The following is a 26,567-nucleotide window of genomic DNA, read 5'->3' on the forward strand; positions in this document are numbered from 1 at the left end:
AAATATGATGAGTCTAATAGTGACGATGACAATATCCCCTAATGAGTGCTAAAATAAGTTAACATTTAAGCAAGCTTCGTTACACACTATTCGATTAAAAAAAAACTTGAGTGAAAATGCATCTTTTCTTTACTTTTGGAACCACAAATCGCAGGTAACATGAGTTACCAAAATAATGTAACGTGACTTACCTAAATATTTTAAAATTTTTCTTCGAAATATTGAATAATCTTTAGTTAATTATGAAAGTAATAGTTATGCTCCATTCATGGATAGTAATTTCGTATCAATTTACATTAAAATTGAAAAACAAAAAAATTATTTATGTGTTGGAAATTTTTGTGAATGTAACGTGAGTTACCATAGAATTGCCCTAATACATATTGACATTTCCTTTTATAATTTGAAATCATAATAAATGCGGCCAAAAAAATTTGAAAATAAATGCATTTTATATTACGACCAAGTTTAAAAAACGACATGTTAAAATTTTTTCAATAATTTTTTTTTTCAAAAATCTGAGTTCAATTCCCATTCTTTCAAAAGCCGTGCATTCAATTAACTTAATTTTAATTTTACATATATGACTAAGCTTCTAGCTTTTAAAAAATGTATATTTGAATATTGTAGGTGTTGCCGTTGTGTTCAAATATTTTTTTTTGTGTTTGAAGTCAATTAATAAGAAAATTGCATCTATCGCTTGAACTATGGAAGATTGTCCCTCACTCCCATATATTGAATTTCCTAGACAATCTTTTGGCATCAATTAATTTATGAAATTTAAGAAAAATTTTTGAAAAAAATTTGTTTTTGTTCACAAAAATCTTCAATTAAATTAAAAAAATCAAAACGGCAACACAGGCAATTTTTAATCTATAGACTTTAAAGTATTTTTAATTACCGACGTTTGAAAAAAAGATCATCAAAATCTAAGCTGTTCGGCCGGGTTCCCTATTATTGCCAATTTTTGATCTTTAGTTACTCCACTAATTACTTTAAAAAAAAAGATTTTTGTGCTTAGCTACACAATTGCCTTCAAGCTAACATACACTTAAGAGCAAAAAAACGGAATCAAAAAAGATAATTTTTATTTAAAACAAAAATTGCAATGGATAAAATAATGTTTCTTCAAGTTTTATGGTCTCATTTAAAAGCTTGAATTTTTTACTTTTAATTGTTGGTAAAAACTTCAAAATGCATACGATAGTATCATAGCTATCTGTCAATAAATTGCACTTCATTTTTTTCTAAATGTTAAATTTTCTTGATATTCTCTGCTTCAATTTCAGTTTTTTTTCCTACCGTTACTATTGACATTATCTGTCAATAAATTGCACTTAATTTTTTTAAAATGTTAAATTTTCCAGATACTCTCTGTTTCAGTTTCAGTCTTTTTTTGCTTACATGCTTCATCTATGTTGATTGGATCCTTATAAAGTGAACGAGTTTTAAAGTTCCTAGTATTGATTTAAAGCCTTTGTTTCAAGCTTTTTAATGGTGCAATTAACATTCATGTATGTCAATTACATCCTGGCCAATTAACGTTTTAAAAAAACGCAAAAGTTTGATTCCATTTTTTTGCTCCTAAGTGTATTTTTCACCGAGCCTACTATTTAGTCGGCCGGCTGCCTGTGCGCACACTACAGGAGCAGCCCAACCTGACTTAAACAAACTATCGGTAGATAGAAAGTCTGTAGTGTGCCCCAGTACAAACAAAGTTAATTGTTAAAAAATTATACTTACATACTTATTTTATTTAATTCATTAAAATATTTACAAAAAACTTCTTATAGTAAAAAATAAACCTATTCTTATTACCAATCGTCCCTTGGAAGCCGATATGTAGTGTTATCACTTTTAATTATTGTGACACCGGCTCCATAATATGGAATAATATATGCCGAACCATCAGCAGGTCCTACTACTTGCATTGCAATCAAAACAATATCAATGAGTTGTCCAAGGAACATAAAACCCAGCGTACATAGCTTTGCCAAGCCAATTGCTGGATAACCCAAGTAGAATCGATCAATTCCAAACATGCCTAAGAACACCGATAAGAGAAGTGCTGTGTCAAAGCGATAGCCATTACTGTTTTGGAATTGATTTGAGTTTATAGATCAAATAAAATTATATTTCTAAATAAACTTACGTCCATTTGCAAGGAAGTTCTCTGGTGAATGTGTTATTTTTAGTTTCAGTGCATTCAATACCATCCACAGCAATGCACCAAACTATTAACATCATAATCATTTAATATGTGTTAAAGTATTTACATAAAAGAACATACCTTTTGCTTTGTTTTCTTTGGTACATCCTCGGAATTGTTGTGTTTTGGGGTCAATAGGATTTTTGTTAGGATCCGGACAAAGATATTGGCCCATATGCAAGTCGTTGCAGTCGAATTCGACTGGTAGGACTTGCGGAGCCCATAATAAAATTATAGTTAAAGTAGTTTTGATATAGTTATTCATTTATTTAATAATTTATCTTGTAAGAAGTTTCACAAAACTCATAGTTTAGGTAAATTTTTTTGTTGATTGTATTTTTTGAAATAGCACTTTTCTCAGCTGTTTTGTAGTTGTGGCTCTCAAACTGTAAAATATGTCACAGAATATCAAACCAAAATTGGGACGTTCCATGTTCATTTAGATAATGGGTACTTTTCACGAGTCGATTTTTGCCGTGCGGCCAAGCTTTTCGACTCGTGTAAACGTAAGTCGCAGGCGATTAAAGTGACATTCCCCATAGAAAAATCCTAGTCGACCGACATATCGTGCGGCTAAGTGCCAGTTGTACAAATGTGGGTCAGCCTTGGTCCAGGAATTTAACCCTCCGATTTCGGCGGATTAGCTGCGGGTCAACTTCGGTTCAAGCATGAATGTGGCTATTTTTACATATATGGACCTTGAACCAGTGTTAAAACTCATCTTTACTACAGATTTCACAAGATAAAAGTTGCTGATCCACGGATTAAATATTTGTACAACTGGCCCTAAAATCGACTCGTGAAAAGTCGGCATTAGAACACAAATCGCAGATCACGCTTAAAGGCTTGGCCACATTGGAGGGTATGCGGTAGCGGTACGGGTAGCGGTGAGGGTACTTGTATGAACAAAATTCCAAACTGACACATCAACGTTCAGATGTATAATTTTTTTCATACAAATATCGTTACCGCTACCCGTACCTCTACCGCATACCCTCCGGTGTGGCCAAGCCTTAAAGGCTTAGCCACACCGGAGGGTATGCGGTAGCGGTGAGGGTAGAGGTAGCGGTACTTGTATGAAAAAAATTCCAAACTGACATATCAACGTTCAGATGTGGAATTTTTTTCATACAAATACCGCTACCCGTACCTCTACCGCATACCCTCCGGTGTGGCCAAGCCTTAAGGCTTGGCCGCACCGGAGGGTATGCGGTAGAGGTACGGGTAGCGGTAACGATATTTGTATGAAAAAAATTCCACATCTGAACGTTGATATGTCAGTTTGGAATTTTTTTCATACAAGTACCGTTACCTCTACCCGTACCGCTACCGCATACCCTCCGGTGTGGCCAAGCCTTTAAAGGCTTGGCCACACCGGAGGGTATGCGGTAGAGGTACGGGTAGCGGTAACGATATTTGTATGAAAAAAATTCCACATCTGAACGTTGATATGTCAGTTTGGAATTTTTTTCATACAAGTACCGTTACCTCTACCCGTACCGCTACCGCATACCCTCCGGTGTGGCCAAGCCTTAAGGCTTGGCCACACCGGAGGGTACGCGGTAGAGGTACAGGTAACGGTACGGGTATTTGTATGGAAAAAATTCCAAACTGACACATCAACGTTCGGGTGTGGAATTTTTTTAATACAAATATCGTTGCCGCTACCCGTACCGCTACCGCGTACCCTCCGGTGTGGCCAAGCCTTTAAGGCTTGGCCACACCGAAGGGTACATGCGGTAGCGGTACGGGTAATTGTATGAAAAAAATTCCACATCTGAACGTTGATGTGTCAGTTTGGAATTTTTTTCATACAAGTACCGTTACCTCTACCCGTACCGCTACCGCATACCCTCCGGTGTGGCCAAGCCTTAAGGCTTGGCCACACCGAAGGGTACATGCGGTAGCGGTACGGGTAATTGTATGAAAAAAATTCCACATCTGAACGTTGATGTGTCAGTTTGGAATTTTTTTCATACAAGTACCCGTACCGCTACCGTATGTACCCTTCGGTGTGGCCAAGCCTTAAAAGGCTTGGCCACACCGAGAGTACATGCGGTAGCGGTACGTTTAATTGTATGAAAAAAATTCCACAGCTGAATTTTGATGTTCCAGTTTAGATTTTTTTTCATACAAATACCAGTATACCGCTACCGCAAGTACCCTTCGGTGTGGCCAAGCCTTAACATGGACGTATTCAATGTTCTGGCTTCAATGTGGAAAATTTTTGATGTTTTATTTTGATGATAAATAAACTAAAATGATTGCAAAAGGCTAGAATATATTTACAAAAAATATAATAAAATAGAAAAAAAGTAATTGTAAATACTTATTTCAGTTTCTAGCTCCATATAGACTTCAAATAAATCGCCGTCAAACAAATTTACCGCATTTTGATTTTAAGGCTTGGCCACACCGAAGAGTACATGCGGTAGCGGTACGGGTACTTGTATGAAAAATATTCCAAACTGACACTTCAACGTTCAGATGTGGAATTTTTTCCATACAATTACCCGTACCGCTACCGCATGTACCCTTCGGTCTGGCCAAGCCTTTAGGGGTACGCTGTTCGAGCTAAATTTTAGCCGTGATAAAATTCCCATACAAGTAATCGATAATTTGTATGGGATCCATTTTAGCTCGGCAAAAATTTTCGATAATTTGTATGGGAGCTAAAATTTAGCGCGAGCAGCGAACCAGGCTTAATTTGTATATGAGCTAAAATTTATCTCGAACAGCGTACCAGGCTTTACCAGATTCAGATGATAAACTTTTCCACACAAAATTGTACAACAAAGTTTACCCAGATTCTGGTAAAGTTTTTCCATACAAATTTTGACAGCTGCGCGTTTACCACATTTAAGCCTGGTACGCAGTTCGAGCTAAATTTTAGCCGAGATAAAATTCCCATACAAGTTATCGATAATTTGTATGGGATACATACATTTTAGCTAAAATTTTTCGATAATACCAAGCTTTATCATTTACCACGTTTACCCGGTTTCATGAATACCCCTAATTATAATACGTCCATGATGCTAAATTTAAGCTCTGATACAAAGTTCTGCCTGGTGCGCAGATCGAGCTAAAGCTCCCATACAAGTCATCGATAATTTGTGTGGGATACATTTTAGCACGGCAAAATTTCTGTTTGATAATTTGTATGGGAGCTGTAATGTTTAATGTATTTGGCATTACTTTACATTATACCAATTGAGCAAAGACTAAACATTCTGATTGGTATACATCTTTGGTATACCAAGAGGAGTTGAATTAAATATTTATTACTGAACAGACGTGTTTTATTTGAGCGGCAATTTCGGCATCCTCTTTAACTAACAAAAGTAATCAACAACAACGCTACATTTGGCGACGAGTATAAAAGGTACAATTTATAAGAAATAAATTGAGTTTTATCAAAGTGAAAAACAAACAAACAAAAAAAACATGGAGGGTGGAAGAATTCCATTTTTCAACCTGAACGACGATCCAACCAACGCTGGTGATCGTTGGAAGAAATGGATTGCTCGCTTTGAAAATTTTTTAACAGCGAGCGATATCAACAATGTCGAAAGACAGAAGGCATTATTGTTACATTATGCCGGTGAAGACGTTTTTGAGATCTTTCACAATTTGCCAAAGCTGACTACAACAACAAAGGAACGCGTCGACGAAAAAGGCGCGAGAACAAGAGTCGAGATGGACTGCTTCGAAATAGCGAAACAAAAGCTATCGAATTATTTCTCGCCCAAAACAAACATCGAATTCGAAATATTTTCCTTTCGGCAGGCAAAACAGATTCCCAATGAAACAGTTGGACAGTTCTATGCACGGCTTTTGAAATTGAGTTCCAATTGCGAATTTTCAGACAGAGATAAAGAAATCAAGTCTCAAATCATATGCACAACAACATCGCATAGATTGAGAGATTTTGCCTTCCAAACAAAGCCAACACTTCAAAAGTTGTTAGAAGAAGCAAAAACGATTGAGATGTCTGAGGAACACGCAATCAAAATAGAAGCGCAACAGCAACATACAACAGAACAATGCAATCATGTTGCGAGAGCGAAACAACACTATAATACAAAGCGCACCAACACCAACACAAACCCAAACAAAAAAAGCGCGCAAACACAAAAACACTCCAACAACAATCCAAACTGTAAGAACTGTGGAAACAATTGGCATTCTGGTGGGCTTCAACAATGTCCAGCAAGAAATATTCTCTGCAATTTTTGCAAGAAGAAAGGACACTTTGCTAAAGTGTGTATGAAACCGAAGTCCTCCAACAATTTCAAAATAAACAATTTACAACAAACAGAAAATGATGAAACACAAGACTCCGTATTTACAATAAATGATGCTACTAACAACAATTTGCCAACTATAACAGTTTCCATCAACAAAACACCAACGAACTTCACAATTGACACAGGGTCAACCGCAACAATCATAAGCAACAGTACTTTCAACAAACTAACGAACAGACCAACATTAACAAAACACACAGGAAAAATAATTCCATATAATTCCACAACTTCATTGCCGATAATTGGAAAATTCACAGCCAGTCTTACTTTTAAACAACATTCCATAGCCGAGACAATCTACGTAATAGATAGCCAAGCAATATCCATTCTCAGTTACAACGCATCAAAACAACTCAACATAATCCACATAGTCCAACAATTATCAAACAACATCAGTCTCGACATCAAACAGAAGTACCCTGAAGTCTTCAGAGGAATCGGGAAACACAACAAACACAAAGTACATCTTTTCATCGACAAAGAAGTACCACCAGTCGCACAACGTTTCCGTCGAATTCCATTCCATTTAAGATCATCAGTTGAAGACGAAATCAACCGCCTACTCAAAGCAGACATCATTGAAAAAGCAACAGGTCCAACACCGTGGGTATCACCAGTGGTGATTGTACCAAAACCCCACAACCCAACAGCTATTCGGATGTGCATTGATATGCGAGCAGCCAACAAAGCCATTCAACGTGTCAGAAAAATAACACCAACTCTGCAAGACATAATAACATCTTTAAATGGCACAACAGTCTACAGCAAAATCGACCTCAACGAAGGCTATCATCAAATCGAATTGGATGAAGAATCGCGTTTCATCACGACTTTCAGCACACACTGTGGAGTCTACAGGTACAAAAGACTCAACTTCGGTGTCAACACAGCAGCCGAAGAGTTCCAAGACATCATCCGACAGACGCTCAACAACATCAAAAACGTCCTGAATGTGAGTGATGACATATTCATTTTTGGGAAAACGCAAACTGAACATGATCAAGCACTTGAAGAGGTATTTCAACGACTTCGTGCAAACAACCTAACAGTCAACGAGAAAAAGTGTGTATTCAGCCAACCCCAGCTGAAGTTTTTCGGTTTTGTTTTCTCAAAGGACGGCATCCAACCAGACCCCGAGAAAGTAGCAGTTTTTGAACAACTCAAAACACCCAACAACGTCTCAGAAGTCCGCAGCATCCTTGGTATGTTAAATTTTGCTTTACCTTTTCTTCCAGAACTAGCAACACACACCCAACCATTGCGAGAACTCATTCAAAAAAACACCGAGTTCGTTTGGAAGAAGAAGCACGAGGAAGCATTAATTTTCCTAAAGAAGCTAATGGGAGATGCATCAAAACTTGCCTACTATGACATGAACAAGCCAACACATCTACATGTCGATGCCGGTCCTGAAGGTCTTTCTGGTATCTTGTCGCAACACCACAACAAAAGATATGAGATCGTGGCATATGCAAGCCATGCACTTACTGCGGTCGAGAAAAGATACAGCCAAATAGAGAAAGAAATGTTAGCAGCAACATGGGCAATGGAACATTTCAAGATCTATTTGTATGGGACTAAGTTCACGCTCCATACAGATCACATGCCGTTAATAAGTATTTTTAAGAATCCTTTGTCCAAGCCAACAAGCAGAATTGAGCGACTATTGCTCAAGACACAAGAGTTTAGTTTCAACATTCAACATCAACAAGGTAATTCAAATCCTGCAGACTATTTCTCCCGACATCCAAACAACAACAGCAACAACAGTTACAACAAAAACAACATAATAGAACAGTACGTAAACTTCATCATCAATAATTCACTACCGAAAGCGATCTCCCTGCAAACAATACAAGAAGAAACACAACAAGATCCAATTCTACAACTTCTCATCAAAGCAATTACATCCAACAGCAACACCCAATGGAACAGCAACCAAATATCCAGGTATAAAGGTGTACGGCAAGAACTATCCATAGCAGAAGGATGTGTACTTAAAGGTTCACAAATACTTTTGCCCCACAAGCTAGTTCAACGTGCCATCGCTTTAGCACATAAATCCCACATGGGAATAGTTAAAACAAAACAATTGCTCAGAACCAAAATTTGGTTTCCTGATCTCGACAAGAAAGTAGAAGAAACCGTGTCACAGTGTCACATTTGCCAAGTGGTTAATAATCAAAACCATCGTGAACCACTTTCAATTGTCGAACTAGCGTCAACACCATTTGAGAAAGTGTCGATGGATTTTGCTGGTCCGCTTCCGAACGGGAAGTACTTACTCATTTTGGTCGATGAGTATTCGAAGTATCCATTCGTCGAACAGATACACTCAACAAAATTCATTGATGTGAAGAAAGTATTAACGAAAATATTTTCTGCATTCGGTACTCCATTGAATTTGAAATCCGACAATGGACCACCATTCAGCAGCCACGAGTTTAAAGAATTCATGGATTCCCAGAACATTAAACATCACAAAACAACCCCGTATTGGCCAGAAGCAAATGGAGCAGCGGAACGCATGGTGAAGACAATCAAAAAGTCTCTCATTTCATCCGAGCTAGAACACCATAATTGTTTATCACAACTGGACATGTTTTTGATGGACTATCGCTCAACTCCGCAAGCAACAACTGAAGTATCTCCGTTCGAATTGATGTTCAACAGGAAGATGAATAACTTTCTGCCAACACTGAAAGAGAAGACAACAAAACTGGTCAACAAAGAACAAAACAACAAACTCAAAAATAAACAATACGCAGATAAACGAAGACACACCAAACGAGCAGCATTCAAAGTCGGCGACCAGGTAATTTGCAAGCAAAGAAAAATTAATAAACTTACTCCACCGTATGATCCTGAGCCGATGAAAATAACCAAAATCATTGGTTCGCAAATTTGGGCCAGAAGAGAAGGAGAGACCAATACAATTGTAAGAAACTCTTCGTTCTTCAAGAATTTCGTCAAGCCCAACATCCAACAAATAACAACAAGAAGACCTGCACGCAAAAATTACATCAACTATAAAGAGCAAAATCAAATTGATTCAAATTCAAATGAAAATTCTGAAAATTATCAACAGTTTCCAACACCAGCTGATTTTGACATTGCTATAGATGAAAACAACAGAGATGTAACTGAGGAAGTTGAAGTTTTCACCACTCCACCAAATTCACCACAATTAAGATACGAACACAAGCGCAGTACTAGATCGAAGAGACCACTGCGTTTTGATGACTACATATTAGAATAATTTTTAAGAAAACAAATTCATGTTAACATTCATTTTATTTTTAAGAAAACAAATTCATGTTAACATTCATTTTATTTTCAATATTAAGCAAGAGAGAAATGTAATGTTTAATGTATTTGGCATTACTTTACATTATACCAATTGAGCAAAGACTAAACATTCTGATTGGTATACATCTTTGGTATACCAAGAGGAGTTGAATTAAATATTTATTACTGAACAGACGTGTTTTATTTGAGCGGCAATTTCGGCATCCTCTTTAACTAACAAAAGTAATCAACAACAACGCTACAGGAGCTAATTAAGCTCGATCTGCAAACCAGACATAGCTCGATCTGCGTACTTTTGTGCTGTTGCATTAAAAAATTTTATTTGTAGGAGAATTAATTCGGCCACCACTGTAGAAGTAACGCATCTTACTACAGAGTATTTTTGGTCTTATATCAACAGAAACCAAAACGTCACCTTTGTTTACATTGTGCAAAAATTTTATAAAATTGTTTACAATTTCTTATTCACAATAAACTCGATAAAAATAGATATAACAAATTTAAAATGGAATGTTTTAGTTTTACTACATCTTGTCGGATATGTCTACAGATAAAACCCACCAATAAAAGTCTTTTTCAATATCGAAACGACTCACGTGAACCAACAAATGTTAAACTATCTCTAATAACTGGAATACATGTCGTAAGTGAATGAAATAACAACAAAACTATTTAAATAATCATTGTTTTTTTTTTTTTTTGTTAAAATGTGCAATTAGCCTGAGGAAGAAGAACATGACATTCCAGAGTATCCAAAGTTTCTTTGCAAGGAATGTGAAAGATTACTCGATATGGCTTTCGATTTGCGAATCAAAGCACAAAAATCCGACGAAATTCTAAACAACTTTTACAAAGAAATAGAAAGTAACTCACAGCCAGACAAGAGAAAACGGGTAATAAATTGTAAAATACAGAGTTCATCCAAGTCAATTCCATCGACACCGATTTTAAATTCTTCATTTACCATAGAGACTTCAAAACGTTCTCTATTGAATACTAATCAAAACCACACCTTAAAGACAAATCCTGAAACACCAGCGATAAACGAAACCGAATACACACTTAAAACCTATCGTTCACCATCTAAAGAAAAAGACACTGAAGATCCTTTGTCAACGCAAAGAATCGACTTTGAAGATTCTAATGATAGCATCTATGAGGTACTGAGTGTTGAAGGTTCGGAAGGAAATTGTGATATAAAAGACGAAATTGTTGAAGAAGGTTTTGTAAAAAATACAATTCAAATCGAAAATGTAAAATCACCACAAACAAAAAAAATTTATTCAAATCCGGTTATGGAAGCATTTTCGATCGAAAAGGTTCCACCAGAAAACAAAATTGATTTATTAAAGATTAAAACGGAATGGGAAGAAGAAACTGATGATAGCGAGAAAATCGACTCCAAAATTGAAGAAATCAGGGCTTGCAATAAGAACAAAAACGACAACTCACAAGTACATTTGAAGAGAGAATATAGTCAAGAAATAAGCAAAACAGAATTCAACTTAAATGGAATAAAAAAAGAAAATTGCGATAATATGGACTATGTTTCAACATCTGAAGCCAATGAAAACATAGATTTCAAAGATAATTTTATAATTAAAAAGGAGCCGGACTTTGAAGTTGAACAAAACGGAGAATTCAAATTAACTCAAAGTTCAGATGTCGATGTAAAGAGAGTCAAACTAGAAGATATGATCGATATGAACGACATGGAAATAGATTTTGGAACTGGACTCTTGTTTGTTAAAGCAAAAAGTAATGCACCGTCCGATGTTAACTTAAACACATGAAATCAACTTCAATTTGGAATATATGAGAGAAAAACAATAAAAATAGGTTCTATTTTTATAGAAACATTCCTTAGATTATTCGTAATTTGTATACTGAACTTCCATTCCATTTAGTATTAATTTTTCCATATAAAAGTTAGGTTTAATTCATTATATTTATATGTAATTCTTATAAAAAAATATATTCCATAATTGTATGTAGTCGATTCTCTCAGGAAGAAAAAAATATATTGGAACAGGAACTGACTAATTATCATAAATAAACAAAAATATAAATTAACTCATAATTTATTAATACCGGTTGATGCGGTCCAAGGGTCTTATAATTAGTGTTTATTTTAATGCAGCTCATCAGTAAAAATAAAATGCACGACTGGGGTCGCACTTACTTGCTCTTATGGTAAAAGTTATTTTATTGTTAAAGCTTTTTATTAAACAAAATTAGAGAAAATTTGATATTTTTAAGGAATTTCATAAGTATTGAAAAAAAAAAAAATAATGAAGCCCGTTTTTATCATTGACTAAACACCGTTTTAAGTGATCTGTTATACCAAACCAAGTAGGTATGATTTTTAGAAAAAAAAAATTCGAAAATCGTTGGAGCTGTTTTTTTTTTTAATAATTTTTTATATAGATATTAAAATTTTCTACCATTTTTCAAAAAAAGTTGTTATGCTATTTTGAAGAAATAATTAATTTACACAAAAAAACGAAATTTCAATTTTTCACCAACCCCTCTTCAAAAACTTGACTTTTCAAAACAAAAAAAAAAAAAAATAAAATTTTTTTAAAAATCAAAAAAATGTTTTTTGAAAATTTTCTTAAATTTTAAGGCATTGCATTTGCTAAAAAAAGTGAAAAAGTACAAAAGTTAAAATTTTCAAACGCTTTTTTGTATAGTTTTTCGGGCTGGAAAATTAAAACAAATGATGCAGAAAGCTTATTTTTTGGCCTTAAATACAATTTCTATACTTCTTTTTACAAAAAAATTGTACTAGCGAGAAAAAAAATGTTTTCACTTTTGTACTTTTGCAAAAAGTGGTGTATGTAGTTAAGCCTTTAATATGAAGTTTACCTAAATGTTTTTCGTTGAAATCGAGTTAATCTTGTACAAGATATTCAGAAACCAAAAAAAACCGTTCTTTGGCAGGTACCGTTAATAAGTAATATACTAAAAATATATTTTTTATTTCAAAAGATGGCTCTTATGTGTAATACACACACACAGTTTTGAGAAAAAAAATTAACTTTTCTATTTCCGTTATATGGCAGGTACCGTTAGTAGTTCAATTTCCCCTCTAGGGAATCACCCAAAACTCCCAACTACCAAGTTTGAAGAAAATCACTTCACTCGTTTAGACTGTAGCTCGAGGTATATACATACAGACAGACAGACAGAATTGCCGGAACAACTTTTTTGGTATTCTCCATCATCGTAATGTCATGTAAAATTGTTATCTCGAGTTCCATTTTTTAGGAGCCATAACCATGCGGTAGCGGTACGGGTAATTGTATTCAAAAAAATCCAAACTGGAATAGGTATCAATATATATTCAGGTGTGGAATGTTTTTCATACAAATACCCGTACCTTGACTACACCGAAAGGTATGCAGTAGTGGTATGGGTAGCGGTAACGGTACTTGTATTAACAAAATTCCACATCTGAACGTTGATGTGTCAGTTTGGTATTTTTTTTTTTTCATACAAGTTCCCGTACCGCTACCGCATACCTTTCTGGTGTGGTCTTTCTTTAGGAAATTTTTGGTTTCGCTTAGGCTTAAATTAAGAGCAACGAAAAAGTGCATCTACAGCGTACAGCATTGGCCACTTTTTGCAAAAAGTCAAAAAGTGAAAATTTTCAAACTTATTTTGTGATAGTTTTTCCGAGCACAAAATTAAAAATAATGATGCAGAAAGTTTATTTTTCGGTTTAAAAAACATTTTTTGTAGTTTTATTTCCAAAAACAAATAGGGCTAGAATAAAAAAAATTGCTTTTGTAAATTTCCCACTTTTTCACTTTTTAGGTCATTGTAGTTATGGCTTTAAGCCTTAACTACATACACCACTTTTTGAAAAAGTACAAAAGTGAAAATATTTTTTTTTCTGGCTAGCGCAATTGTTTTGTGAAAAAGTGTATACAAATTGCTTTTTAGACCAAAAAATAAGCTTTCTGCATCATTTGTTTTAATTTTCCAGCCCGAGAAACTATACTAAAATGCGTTTGAAAATTTTCACTTTTGTACTTTTTCACTTTTTGAGCCAATGTAGTTAAGGCTTTAAAAATGAATTATTTAAAATACACAATTTAGAACTACACAATTTTTGAAAGCCAGAGTTTGTTAAGTTAAAATCAAGAAAACATCAGAATATAACTTTTTAATTTTTAATTTTTTAATTTTCTTTATTTACATTAATCGAGTTACAATGCTCTACAGACTACGAAATAATGCAATAATGATACAATAAATAATACAATATAAAATAATCTATTTAAAAAATATAAATTTAACAAAATTTTAAGTTTTTCTACTATATTGAAAATTAAAATCAAAATCATTCTAAATAGCATTTACTTCTTTCAAACAGCGATTTATAGGCTCATTTAATGCATAATTCGTCCTATAATTTGCTTCCTGGAATAAATTACGATTTTTAAGGAAGCGACTTGGAGCATAAATATTAATCAATACAAGCAAAAAAAAAAAAACAATTAATGCGATAAGATAATATATCTCTTATAAAAGTTATTGAATATATTTTGCGTCGGTTCTCAAGAGTATGTATGCCAATAAGTTGACATCTAGTATTATAATGAGGCATACTCAGAGATGGCAGAGTAGATTACGTCAGGTAATCTACTCGGTTAACTACGCGTAGTTAATCGAATAAACTACTCGCTTGATTTGTTTCATGTACTACCTACATTTGCTACGTGCAATAACTACATAAAAAACGTTATATTTCAAAAATATCAAAAAATAAATAGCTGTGTTTTCGTGATAATTTGGTTTCGTAAAGTAAAACCTTTTCAAAGAAACCACCCCAAGTCCATCTGGTTTCAAATATTCTATTCAAATTTACACTATCACAGCTATGTATTTCGATTTGAATAAGACTTTGACAATTTGGTGGTAAAATTGGCATTTCAAACTACATTTTGACGTCTAGCGCTACGTCTGCTACATTTAATTACGTTAACTACATTAAACTACGTTAACTACCTCATTTATGTAGTAGACGTAACAAATGTAGGAATTCAAAAAAAAATCCAATTTTTGCCATCTCTGGGCATACTATCTATAGCTGCGTTCCTTTGGAAATATTTATCTACTTTTTAGTACTTAAAACTACTTGGAACTACTTTGCTATACTGAAAAAGTAGTTCAAAGCAGCTTTAAGTACTAAAAAGTAGATAAATATTTCCAAAGGAACGCAGCTTATATTGCAATGCAGATTATTTATTACAAATGGAGTAAATTTTTTTTGGACCTTCTCAATTCTTAGTGAATATGATTTATAAAACGGATTCCACACCACACTACAATATTCAATAGAAATAAATGAACTAAAAAGGAAAAAAACCATCAACACATCCCTTTGAATCAAAAAAACCGCTGCGTACTGAAAAATTAAAAGCAAAACGAATTTTTTCGTTCAAATTTTCGTTGTGCTATTTTTGCTTGATTTTGAGCAGCTGAGTAAAAATGCATGAGTGTAAAATTTTGTACGCTCTGAATCACTTCTCGATTTCTCGCACCATTCGTGTGCGTCCCTAGACCCTGCTGAGCCTGAACTCTGCACGAACTACCTTACCGTCTGTGCAGAAATAGAAATTCTAAAATCAAACATACCCAATGTCGCCATGTTTTTTTTTTTCCTGAACTGAACTGTCATTTTGGACTTGGCAAATTAAAAACTGTCAAAGTAAAAAGGGAAGGAAGAAAAAACCAAATTGGATATTTTCCCCCGCAAATGTGTGTGATTAGTTTAGTATATATAACCTCCTATCCTAAATAAATAAATTTTTAAAACAATCAAAATTAACTAAACTCAGTTTTAACAACGCCATAAATTCATTAAAAATGACAAGGTACTATATAAACAAAAATAAAAACTATAAATTTTTATTTCAATACGATAGAAACCGGCATGGTTTTTTTTTTAATTGAAATTTTTCCACACTCAACTTATCATGGCATTTTCTTAAATTTAGAGCAAGCATTGAACTTGGCGATGTCACTCCACACAACATTAAACAATTGAAGAAACTCAACACAGTTGTCTTCCCAGTCTCGTACAACGACAAGTTCTACATTGATGTCCTCGAAGCTGGTGAATTGGCCAAATTGGCTTATTACAATGACATTGTTGTTGGAGCAGTTTGTTGTCGCATAGACACATCCGAGAATCAAAGGAGACTTTATATCATGACATTGGGATGTTTGTATCCTTATCGTAGATTAGGCATTGGCACTGTTATGTTCAATCACATTCTCAATTATGTGGAAAGCGATGGAAACTTTGATAGTATTTTCCTGTAAGTATTATCACTTCCAAAAAGATAAAAAATGCTTGACAGTTTTACTATCTGCTCTATTTTAGCCATGTGCAAATCAACAACGATGGAGCTATTGCATTTTATAAGAAATTCGGTTTTGAAATTGTCGAAACCAAACAACATTATTACAAGCGCATTGAACCAGCGGACGCACATGTCCTCCAAAAGACCCTTAGGCAGAATCCAAGTCCTACAAGCAATAGCCACGATGCTACTCAGACAAATGGTTTCGATAAGAAAGAAAAAAAGGCATAAACAAGATCAAAGCTATAGAAACGAATATATTGTCGATGTGAGCTAGATTTTGCTAAGTTCAAAAAAGTCTATAAATGCGGGTTAAAATTTTACATCAAACAAAAAAATAAAAAATAATCAAATTACAATAAAGCAAAACAAACAAACATAAAAAATATAACCGTAATATACAAAAAAAAATAAAATCATAAAAAAACAAATTAAATAAAAATCCCACATAAGAATGAGAATTTTTTGTATTTTTATTTCATTGCTCTGCCGGACATTGCTCTTTTGTCCCCTTCCTGTCTGCAATTTTTGTTAGACAAAAATTCAAAAAAAAAAAAAGATTATCACAGCTTCATATCGATTTTCCTATGTTGACACAACTTATCATCCCAGATCTGGGTGGAAAGAGTTAACCAGTTAAAAAATAGTCATTTACATATGAAACACAAAAAAAAAAATAAAAAATAAAAGTACACCAGCCAGGGTGGTATTTACTTGTTTTGCATGTACATATTGTTGTTGCATGCAAAGCTATCCAATGTTTTGGGGGTATCTATCTCTATCTCTATGATAACAACCCTTTTTTTTATATTTGAAGATGCGTGTGGATATGACAGCATAATATTAGTATAGGAATATCTAGATATGTATATAAAATTTTTTGTTTTAAAATTCTGGAAATACACGTTTATAATTTTAGAGAAAAAAAAACAAAACAAAAATAGTCGGATGCTGTGTGTAGGGTGTTGGGAGAGAAAGGCGTCCTTTTTTTTGTGTTTTCATAGGTCTGCTAATTTATATTTTTATATGTGTATGGAAAACTGCTGAGCTTATGTGCATTCAAAAATATAAATGAAAAAACGTTATGCTGGAGGTACATATTTATGTATTCGGCAGATGGTTGACCTTTGAATATAAAAGTTAGGAAAATTTAAAAACTACGTTAGTGATAGGATAAAAAATATTTTTATTATTTTTCAAATGAAACTACTCAATGGACGAATGGGTTGCATCACGAATCAAGATGTTACTAATCAATCTATAAGTAGCAACCGGAAGTGATTTTACAATACTTTTTTTAAAAATCCAATTGGAAACATATCCGAAAATCCAAAGTCGATATGCCATAACCATAATCCGGTTTTGGGATCTAAGAACAATCACATTTAATAAAAATTGCAACATAAATTGCTGCAATCAAGTGATATTATAGATTAAAAATATGCGTTTTGTAAGTAAAATGGAATAATACAACAACCAAAAATGCAACAACCAAATAATTTTAATTTGTGACAACATTTAAGTGTGCCGCAACAATTTAGCCATTAAATCCAATCAATATTTGTTGTTTAAAAACTGGTCCTCCTCCAGAATTTTGAAAAAGAAAAAAAAAAAAATTAAATTAACAAAATTTTTGAAAATAAATATGAGATTAATTAATTTTTTTTTATAAATGTTTAAATGAGTATAGATAGATAAACTAAAAACATTAATCATTAAAAACAAAATATGAAATCAAAATTCTTCCCTCACTAAAACAAATTGACTTTTATGATAAGGATAAACACATTCCATGTACCGCATTTTATTGTACCGCAAAAAAATGCGATTTTATTTATTAATTTTGAAAAAAAATAGGTTATTTTTGTATTTTAAAAAATTCTAAAGATATCTAAATTTTGAGTTTGTTGGCTGTTTACTTGGACAATATATGTATGTATATGTATCTAATTTGAAAAGATGAATAAATAATGGATTTCTGGTTGTAAAAATGATATAATAATTGTAGGGTTCATCGTTGTATTTATGTAAATATTTTTACTTATAAAATGTTTTTTTTTTTTTTTTGTTGTCATTTCTTTCTATATAAAACCAAAATAGAACCTATCAAGTCTTAAAATTCGCTCTTTAAATTGAATCGTCAGTTGTAAGAACGGAATAAGTCGACTTTTTTCCGAAATTGACTTTTTGATGCAAATTTCATCTTTAGACGTAGACACATCTTCCAAGTTGAAAAAAATTATTTTGAGTGTCGAAGTTACAGGGGTTGAAAAATTGTATAAGTTTGAAGAACAGAATAAATCCAGGATTCCAGGCTATTAATTATGTCTTAACTAAGACGTTCACGGGTTTTAATTGCAAAAAACGTTGAATGGGTTATAAAAAAGAGAAGATAATACCGCGGAGTGCTATTAAATGAGAGGGTGGAAATTGAAGATAGGGGTGCAAAAGCCCCTTTTTTGGTTTTTTCAATATATCTCGTAAACAAAGCATAATTTTTATAAATTAATTTTAAAACTTGTTGTAGAGAATTAAATTTAATATCGGATGTTTTTAAAATATTGAAAACAAAAATTCCATACCAAAACAAGCCAAAAAAACATAAAAAAAGTCAAGAAAAGCGATTTTTTGAGTTTTTTTTCACTTTTTTAACGGTATTTTTTTTCGGGCTGAGATAGTCATATGCATTGCTCTAAATTAATACAGAAGATAAAATTTCCTTCAAAATGCTGTGCTGAAAAAGTTTTTTCATTGAAAATTAACCGAAGAATGACCATTCGAACCTATCTTTATTTTCCCATTTTTTGTTTTACTCAAGTAAAAAATAGACCACAATACATAATTTTTGTTTTATTGTATAATACTTTTTTGCTTTGATTACTCAAACTCTATCAATAGTTAATCGATTGCTATCATTAAAACTTTTGTTTTAAATAAATTATATGTTTATTTTATTCAAAATTTGGCTTTTGGGTGAAATTTCAAACAGTAAGCGGTAAGAACGGAATAAGTCCAACGTTTTTAAACCGTTATACCTCTCTACCAGAAACCGATAGAAATATAATATTTGCCTCATTCTACTCAAATCTACATAATCTTTATTTTATCTGAAGGTCAAACATCTGAAAACAAAATAAAGAAGCTATTCAGTTTTTTGAGTTTTCCCAACAATTTTGCAAAATTGACTTATTTCGTTCTTACAACTTACGATTCAATTATTTCATAAATAAACTGGCAAAAACGGCAAAATTAAAATAAATTTTTTTTCTTAAAAATAATGTATAATTATACTTAGTGTTATTTTCGATTTTTTCAGTAACTGTAAGACATTTTAGCATCTGATTTTCAGTACCTGAATTATCTTGGCTTCATACATTACGAACACAATAATTGCAAGGCAGAAGTTATGGGTCCCAATTCCGCAAGAGTGAGTTTTTCTGTGTGAGTTTTTCTCTGCCTTGTTCTTAAGGCAATTTACACGTTTTTTCGTGTACACAGAGGAATTCACTCTTGCGGAATTGGGCCTCTGGATTCAGATAAATTTTCAAACAGTTAAAAAAAAACTAGAACTTCGTTCGCTCCTCCCAACCTTTTCCCTTCCACGTTACTTTAACCTTATTTCCTTTTGGAATTGTCTCTTTCATTCTTTCTTAAGCAACCTCTGCCCCACCCCGCATATTCCGTCCAGTCTACCTTCGGCCAATTTGGCAAAACAAAACTGTTTTTTTATATTTCTGTAACTTCTCCTACTGTACTTTGAACTACAAGGCAACAATGTATGTTGGTACGTGGAACCCAGAACCCAGTGGTCCATTTTTTTTTTAAACATTTTAGAAAAGTGCTTATATTTTAAGTTTGTCGATTTAACATTGTATAAATAAAATGTTAAAATAAAACTTCAGTACCTAATTTAACTTTATTTTGAAATAAAAATGTGAAAACATTCGTAATCAATAAAAACAAAACAATTTTACTTTCTCTCTCTCTCTTTCTTATAAATCACAATCACATTTACCAGTCTGAGTAGAACTGCAAGCTATTATAAAAGAAGTTATAAATCAATTAAAACAATTAATTCAATATCTAAATTTTGTTTGAGGAAAACCCACTTTTTCCAGTTTCGCAAATGTATCTTTCCAACTCACATCCACTTGAAAATGATTTTTCCACTTTACCGTCATAACAGCAAACTGGTTTATAAATTGCTGGACAGAATCTTGTACACAAGGATTTACATTTCTCTCTTGTAATAACACGTAACTCTAAAGAAATAAAATTAAGAATATATTCAAGAAAATTAAATAAAAATTTTCAAAATTACCCGACTTGCATTCGTTTTTACGTTGGCAATTTTTACTTGCCAACAGACAACTATTTCTAAAAACGTAACACTTTTTGCCATCAGTTGCGGAAACGGATTGATCTACTAAACTACACTTGAATTGAAGATTACATCGTTTTATTGTTGCTGTTTCTATATGAGAAACTGTAAGCAGCAAAACAATGATGTAAATTACTAAAATTTTAATGTCCATTAAATGAAGCCTTTGTTTAAAGAATGTAAATCACATTGCCAAAAAATTAATTATTAATCCAGTTTTTAAGCATTCAGTAAGGGCTTTTAGCTTTGGAATCAAATATTCAAAATAAATTATTGTATCGAGTTCGATAAACGATATGAGTTTCGTGGGGTCATTTTTTTTGCATGATGCACGTGAACGATAAGAATATTTCTGATAGGATTCAGTTTGTTTTACAATTTCAGTTTGTCCGAATGTATAATTTTTTTGTTACGTAATTTAATCTTTTCATTAAGTTGTTGGTTGCATATTAAAAACAAAGGCGCAAAATTTTAAACGATTTAGTAAAATGCTAAAGTCATTTTAGTAATTTACTAAGTAACTAACTAAAATGACTTTAGCATTTTACTAAATCGTTTAAAATTTTGCGTCGAATATTTTAATTTTATTAATTTTCATAATGTGTACACTTTAGTCTATTTAATAGACCGGAGCTCCAGAGCAAAACTAGAACAAATTCGTTCAAGAGTTTTTATTGCTGATTTTGATTCCTTGGTATAAAAGAATACTCCAGCCAAAAGAGCTACTAAATCCATTGGTGCATTTCTGTGAAAACGGCAACACTGGTCGGTTTTCACTTTTTTTGATTTAACTCGAAAACCAAGCCTAACTTTGAAATGGTTCAAAGACATTTTTCATAGCAAATTAAATTTTCTGTCATGTTAAGATGATTAAAAAATTTTAAAAATTATTTTTCACTGAAATTCTAACCTAAAATCAAAGAAAAAAAGTTAAAAAATTGACGATTTTATTTTTTTTTACTAAATCAAGGGGCATTTTGTGTATGTAGCCGGTACGTCCAAACTTTGTATTAATGAAATAAAGTAGAGGTAAAATTCTTTGATAATATGCTATTTTTAATTTTTTTTTGTCAAGAAACAACTTAAATGTACCTATTCAAAAATTAGCACTTTTTCCAAATTTTTGTCTTTTTTAGTTAAAAGCAAGTTTTTGAAACTCGATAAAATCGTATAAATTGGTAACTTTTAGACTTTTAAAGTAAACATACTTAGAGGGATTGATTTAATATAAACTAAATATGACAAACAAACAAATTTATTTGCATCCTTATGGGCTTCTGTGCAATTTTGTTTATGTGCATTTTTATAAATACAGATCGAATGGATCGACGGAGAGCCATTAGCTTTGGTCTATTGCATAGAAGAACATTTAATATCAACTCTTTTACTGTTTTCAATGGCCTGAAAAACAATTCTTGTAAAATCAGCGACCAACGAAAAGTTTCTCTTGAAAAACGAAAAAAATATTCAAATGAGTTTCAAACAAAATAGGCCAGGCAAATTAGTAAATCAAATTGCATTTTTCGCGGGACAAATTTTTTTCATGGGATGTGTTTGGGTGTATGTCCTTATCGTAAAAATGAATGTTTTGGGATGGTAGAACATCGGGAACAGCCACCATCTTGGAAAAGAGGTCGGTGTCGTTTTTATTTCATAGCTCCATTTTTACTCATTTAAACCAAAAATGTCCAAGGACAGACTTATTCACAATGAAATTATCTAAAAAATTATATACAAATGAATTCCGTGAGTTAGTTAAATTCAATTTTATAGTCAGTCAAAGTCCGGGTTCTTCTCGCAAGGTTAGGACAGTATGACATTTTTTTCAAATATCTGAAGAACTTTTGATTTGTTTTGAATTTTCTCTAAGAATGAATTATTGCACTTTTAATTATCTATAAAATGAGTAACTGTAACCATCATAATGTATAAGCAATCTAACGTCGAAATTCACATTGTACTAATCAAAAGTGAGAAAATAGCAAGTTTTCTTCTATTAGACCGAGCAAATTCCTGAAGTGAAGGTATAACCAAAATATAAGTAAACAGTTTTTTAACTATATTCGTCTAAATATCGAATTCAAAGTTTGAAATCTTTGATGATAACCTTTTATATGGTTTTCGAGGGGTTAAATAAAGTGAGTTTTCCGATTAAAGTGAATAAGCTAAATTGAAACTATTTTTAATTCTAAATATGAGAAGTGATTCTCTGTCATTTTTCCTAAACTTGAACACCTCAATCTCAGCGATGCGATAAGTATAAATCAAGATATGAAATGTGCAAGCCGTTATGTTTTCGAGACTATTGTGTTTAATTTTTTGTTTGTTTATTTGAATTATTGAAATTAAAAAATCGTGTATCATGACTTCGACGTTTGGTTGCTTCTACAATGTGATGGTTACAAAAACAATAAAGGGTTCATTTCATAGATAATTAAAAGTGCAATAATTCTTTCTTGAAGAAAATCCCAAACAAATCAAAAGTTCTTCAGATATTTGAAAAAATGTCATACTGTCCTAACCCTGCGAGAAGAATCCGGACTTTGACTGACTATAAAATTGAATTTAACTAACTCGCGGAATTCATTTGTATATAATTTTTTAGATAATTTCATTGTGAATAAGTCTGTCCTTGGACATTTTTGGTTTAAATGAGTAAAAATGGAGCTATGAAATAAAAACGGCACCGACCTCTTTTCCAAGATTGTGGCTGTTCCCGATGTTCCAACATTCCAAAAAATTCATTTTTACGATAAGGAAATACACCCAAACACGTTCCATGAAAAAAATTTGTCCCGCGAAAAATGCAATTTGATTTACTAATTTGCCTGGCCTATTTTGTTTGAAACTCATTTGAATATTTTTTTCGTTTTTCAAGAGAAACTTTTCGTTGGTCGCTGATTTTACAAGAATTGTTTTTCAGGCCATTGAAAACAGTAAAAGAGTTGATATTAAATGTTCTTCTATGCAATAGACCAAAGCTAATGGCTCTCCGTCGATCCATTCGATCTGTATTTATAAAAATGCACATAAACAAAACTGCACAGAAGCCCATAAGGATGCAAATAAATTTGTTTGTTTGTCATATTTAGTTTATATTAAATCAATCCCTCTAAGTATGTTTACTTTAAAAGTCTAAAAGTTACCAATTTATACGATTTTATCGAGTTTTAAAAACTTGCTTTTAACTAAAAAAGTCAAAAATTTGGAAAAAGTGCTAATTTTTGAATAGGTAGGTACATTTAAGTTGTTTCTTGACAAAAAAAATTAAAAATAGCATATTATCAAAGGATTTCACCTCTACTTTATTTCATTAGTACAAAGTTTGGACGTACCGGCATACACAAAATGCCCCTTGATTTAGTAAAAAAAAAAAAATCGTCAATTTTTTAACTTTTTTTTCTTTGATTTTAGGTTAGAATTTTTTAATCATCTTAACATGACAGAAAATTTAATTTGCTATGAAAAATGTCTTTGAACCATTTTAAAGTTAGGCTTGGTTTTCGAGTTAAATCAAAAAAAGTGAAAACCGACCAGTGTTGCCGTTTTCTCAGAAATGCACCAATGGATTTAGTAGCACTTTTGTCTGGAGTATTCTTTTATGCCAAGGAATCATAATCAGCAATAAAAACTCTTGAACGAATTTGTTCCATTCAAAAGGGTCTATTCAATAGACTAACTGTGGTGTATGCGTAATATATTAAGTAATACTTGCGTTATTTGACTTCTGTAGTATACGCAACTTAAGAAGGGGCGTACCTTACCTACCTTTGCAAAGGTTCCGTTTAAAGCAAATTTGTTGATTGTTGGCTACCCTGAATAAAATCCACTTGCCGCAATTTTGCCGCCAACTCAAAACGCAATTTTCATCCCCATATAAATTCCACCAAAAATAAAACAAAAAATAGGATAATTTATTTTTTGTAATTGTGTGTGTTGCATTTTTTGTTATATAAAAAACTATCTGCGAAATGCAAAACTGAAACCAACGTTCATAGATAAATTTCAAATAAATTTGGTGAGGTTTATATGGAAGTACATATGTGTATGTAAATCTCGAGTAGGCTAATCTGCATAATCAAGAGTTAAAGTGTGTGTATCAGTCGACGATTAAAGATTTGATTACCAGCTGGACTGCCGACGATGTATCATCTACAGAAATCGCCCCTGGTTTATTTTTCTGTTTATTAACCAAATATCTTCTTTTCTCTTTTTCACAAAAAAAAAATAAAAGATTTTCATCAAAAGTGGCCTCTAATTTGAACATTTAAGTTGCACGTATAGAAAAATCGTAAAATCATCCCTCAAGCAAATGTGGTTGTGAAAAGATTTTGGATTTTTCTGATGGGTTCTTGTAAAATTCAACAGGATAATACAGAAGGATAAAAAAGATTAATTTTTGGAATGCATGAACATAATTTCAAAAAATTAAAGTGAAGTTAAACTTCCCCACAAAATGCACGAACAAAAAAAGAAATTATGGGTGAGGTAGTTTTTTAATGTGTAAAATGAAATATTGCATTTAGAGCGAAAAAGTACGTTTTAAAAATGCACTTAAATTAGCAAAGTAATTTTATACTTTTAAAGAAATTATATAACTATCTCAAATCTCAACAATGCTAATAAACAAAAGAATATTAAGTTAACTTTATAACATATTGCTTGAGTACCTATAATATCTAACACTTTCTTATCTATAATTTGTGTGTGTATTTTTTTTGCGAGTTTCCGAGTGTGTTATCTAATTGAAAACAAACGCAGAATGATGGGGCCGATGTGCTGTGTGAGACTGGACAGCTTAATGACTGATACAGAAACGTAAATACAATCCAACCCTTTAGTGTGATCGACCAACCACAGTGTATCATTTGTTCCCCCATTTACCCACGTTTTTTTTTCGTTAGAAAAATGATAAAAATAGGGAAGATGGAAAGGTGGAATCAGTGTATATAAGGACCATGTGGAACTAATTTATATGAAATAAATGTATAAAAAATGAATAAAAAAGCAATTTATGATTTTTAAAAGAAATAGAAATAGCAATGTTAACACAGTCGCCAAATTAAAGATAGGTACATATTCAATATTCATAATAAAGGACAGCATTAATAAATTTATGTACTTTGATCGACCATCGACTCCCAACATATGTATCTCTAACCCTTTTTTGCTGCTGCTGTAGAAAATCTATACAAAATGAAATTGAGTGGTTTCTTTTTGGACATATTTTTTTTCACTAATTTTTGTTACATCTAAATAATGACAATGGTATGAAATTGCTTTGTAATTGCTAGAAGCTTTAACGTTAAGCACATCATTCAGTTTATAACGACCCATGTTGAATAAGTTTATTAATGGAATCTCAGATTTTCTCCATGAGGCTTATTTTTTAAGCTAGAAGAGCCTATTTTTTTTATTGCAAATTTCATATCTTTATTTTTTTTTATGTTGTGGCCGAATTTGAAATCGCAAATTTAAAAATGTAAGTCATTTCCACAATTTCCGCACAATTTACATGCTTTGTAAATTTTATGAAAGAATACCCCGATTTGGCAAGAAGTTTTACCAGAACTTCTAATCTAATAAGCCTTTGCATGAAGATGGTTTGTGTAATAAAGTCACCAAAGAAATCAAAAGCTTTGGACCTAGTTGTTGAGATGTTGAGGGATGGAAAATAGTAACAAGCACTGATGTTAAGAAATAAACAATAAAAAACAAGTTTTATTCATTTATATGTAAATGCATCCTAATTAGGTCTGAGTTGTTAAATAAACCTTGAAAATATGAGAAAGGGTACAAAATTTTATTCAAAATAGAAAACTAACATGCGTTTTCTATTTCCATAAAATTTGAGTGGTCTCTTAAAATTCGTCGATACGGCGTCAAAAGCTGGCTGCGACGATTCTCAAACTCCTCTTCTTCTTCAATTAAATGAAGTACCCATGATTAAATTCAATCATTAAATTAAATTCGGAATAAAT

The 26,567-nt window shown here is 32.4% G+C and overlaps 5 protein-coding genes across 5 annotated transcripts; 3 read left to right on the forward strand and 2 right to left on the reverse strand.

Annotated features, from left to right (window-relative positions):
• Positions 1–1,722: 1,722 nt before the first annotated feature.
• On the reverse strand, positions 1,723–2,580 carry LOC129905651 (TM2 domain-containing protein CG10795). Its single transcript, XM_055981180.1, has 3 exons — positions 2,291–2,580; positions 2,153–2,234; positions 1,723–2,091 (listed from the first exon to the last, which is right to left on the reverse strand). Exons 1-3 carry the CDS (start codon positions 2,472–2,474, stop codon positions 1,815–1,817), a joined length of 543 nt encoding a protein of 180 aa, XP_055837155.1. The 5' UTR covers positions 2,475–2,580; the 3' UTR covers positions 1,723–1,814.
• A 3,076-nt stretch (positions 2,581–5,656) lies between these two features.
• On the forward strand, positions 5,657–9,778 carry LOC129910808 (uncharacterized protein K02A2.6-like). Its single transcript, XM_055988378.1, has one exon. It carries the CDS (start codon positions 5,657–5,659, stop codon positions 9,776–9,778), a length of 4,122 nt encoding a protein of 1,373 aa, XP_055844353.1.
• A 460-nt stretch (positions 9,779–10,238) lies between these two features.
• Positions 10,239–12,233, forward strand: LOC129921467 (uncharacterized). Its single transcript, XM_056003306.1, has 2 exons — positions 10,239–10,471; positions 10,548–12,233. The coding sequence occupies exons 1-2, from the start codon at positions 10,334–10,336 to the stop codon at positions 11,619–11,621; spliced, it is 1,212 nt and encodes a 403-aa protein (XP_055859281.1). The 5' UTR covers positions 10,239–10,333; the 3' UTR covers positions 11,622–12,233.
• A 3,298-nt stretch (positions 12,234–15,531) lies between these two features.
• Positions 15,532–16,629, forward strand: LOC129921475 (probable N-acetyltransferase san). Its single transcript, XM_056003315.1, has 3 exons — positions 15,532–15,713; positions 15,837–16,160; positions 16,226–16,629. The coding sequence occupies exons 1-3, from the start codon at positions 15,706–15,708 to the stop codon at positions 16,434–16,436; spliced, it is 543 nt and encodes a 180-aa protein (XP_055859290.1). The 5' UTR covers positions 15,532–15,705; the 3' UTR covers positions 16,437–16,629.
• A 3,554-nt stretch (positions 16,630–20,183) lies between these two features.
• Positions 20,184–26,530, reverse strand: LOC129910816 (U-Kazal-Dg21.2-like). The gene is made up of 4 exons (XM_055988389.1): positions 26,527–26,530; positions 20,527–20,691; positions 20,315–20,467; positions 20,184–20,241 (listed from the first exon to the last, which is right to left on the reverse strand). Exons 1-4 carry the CDS (start codon positions 26,528–26,530, stop codon positions 20,198–20,200), a joined length of 366 nt encoding a protein of 121 aa, XP_055844364.1. The 3' UTR covers positions 20,184–20,197.
• Positions 26,531–26,567: the final 37 nt, after the last annotated feature.

This window comes from Episyrphus balteatus, chromosome 1, assembly GCF_945859705.1.
Source record: "Episyrphus balteatus chromosome 1, idEpiBalt1.1, whole genome shotgun sequence".
NCBI classification, from domain to species: Eukaryota; Metazoa; Arthropoda; class Insecta; order Diptera; family Syrphidae; genus Episyrphus; species Episyrphus balteatus.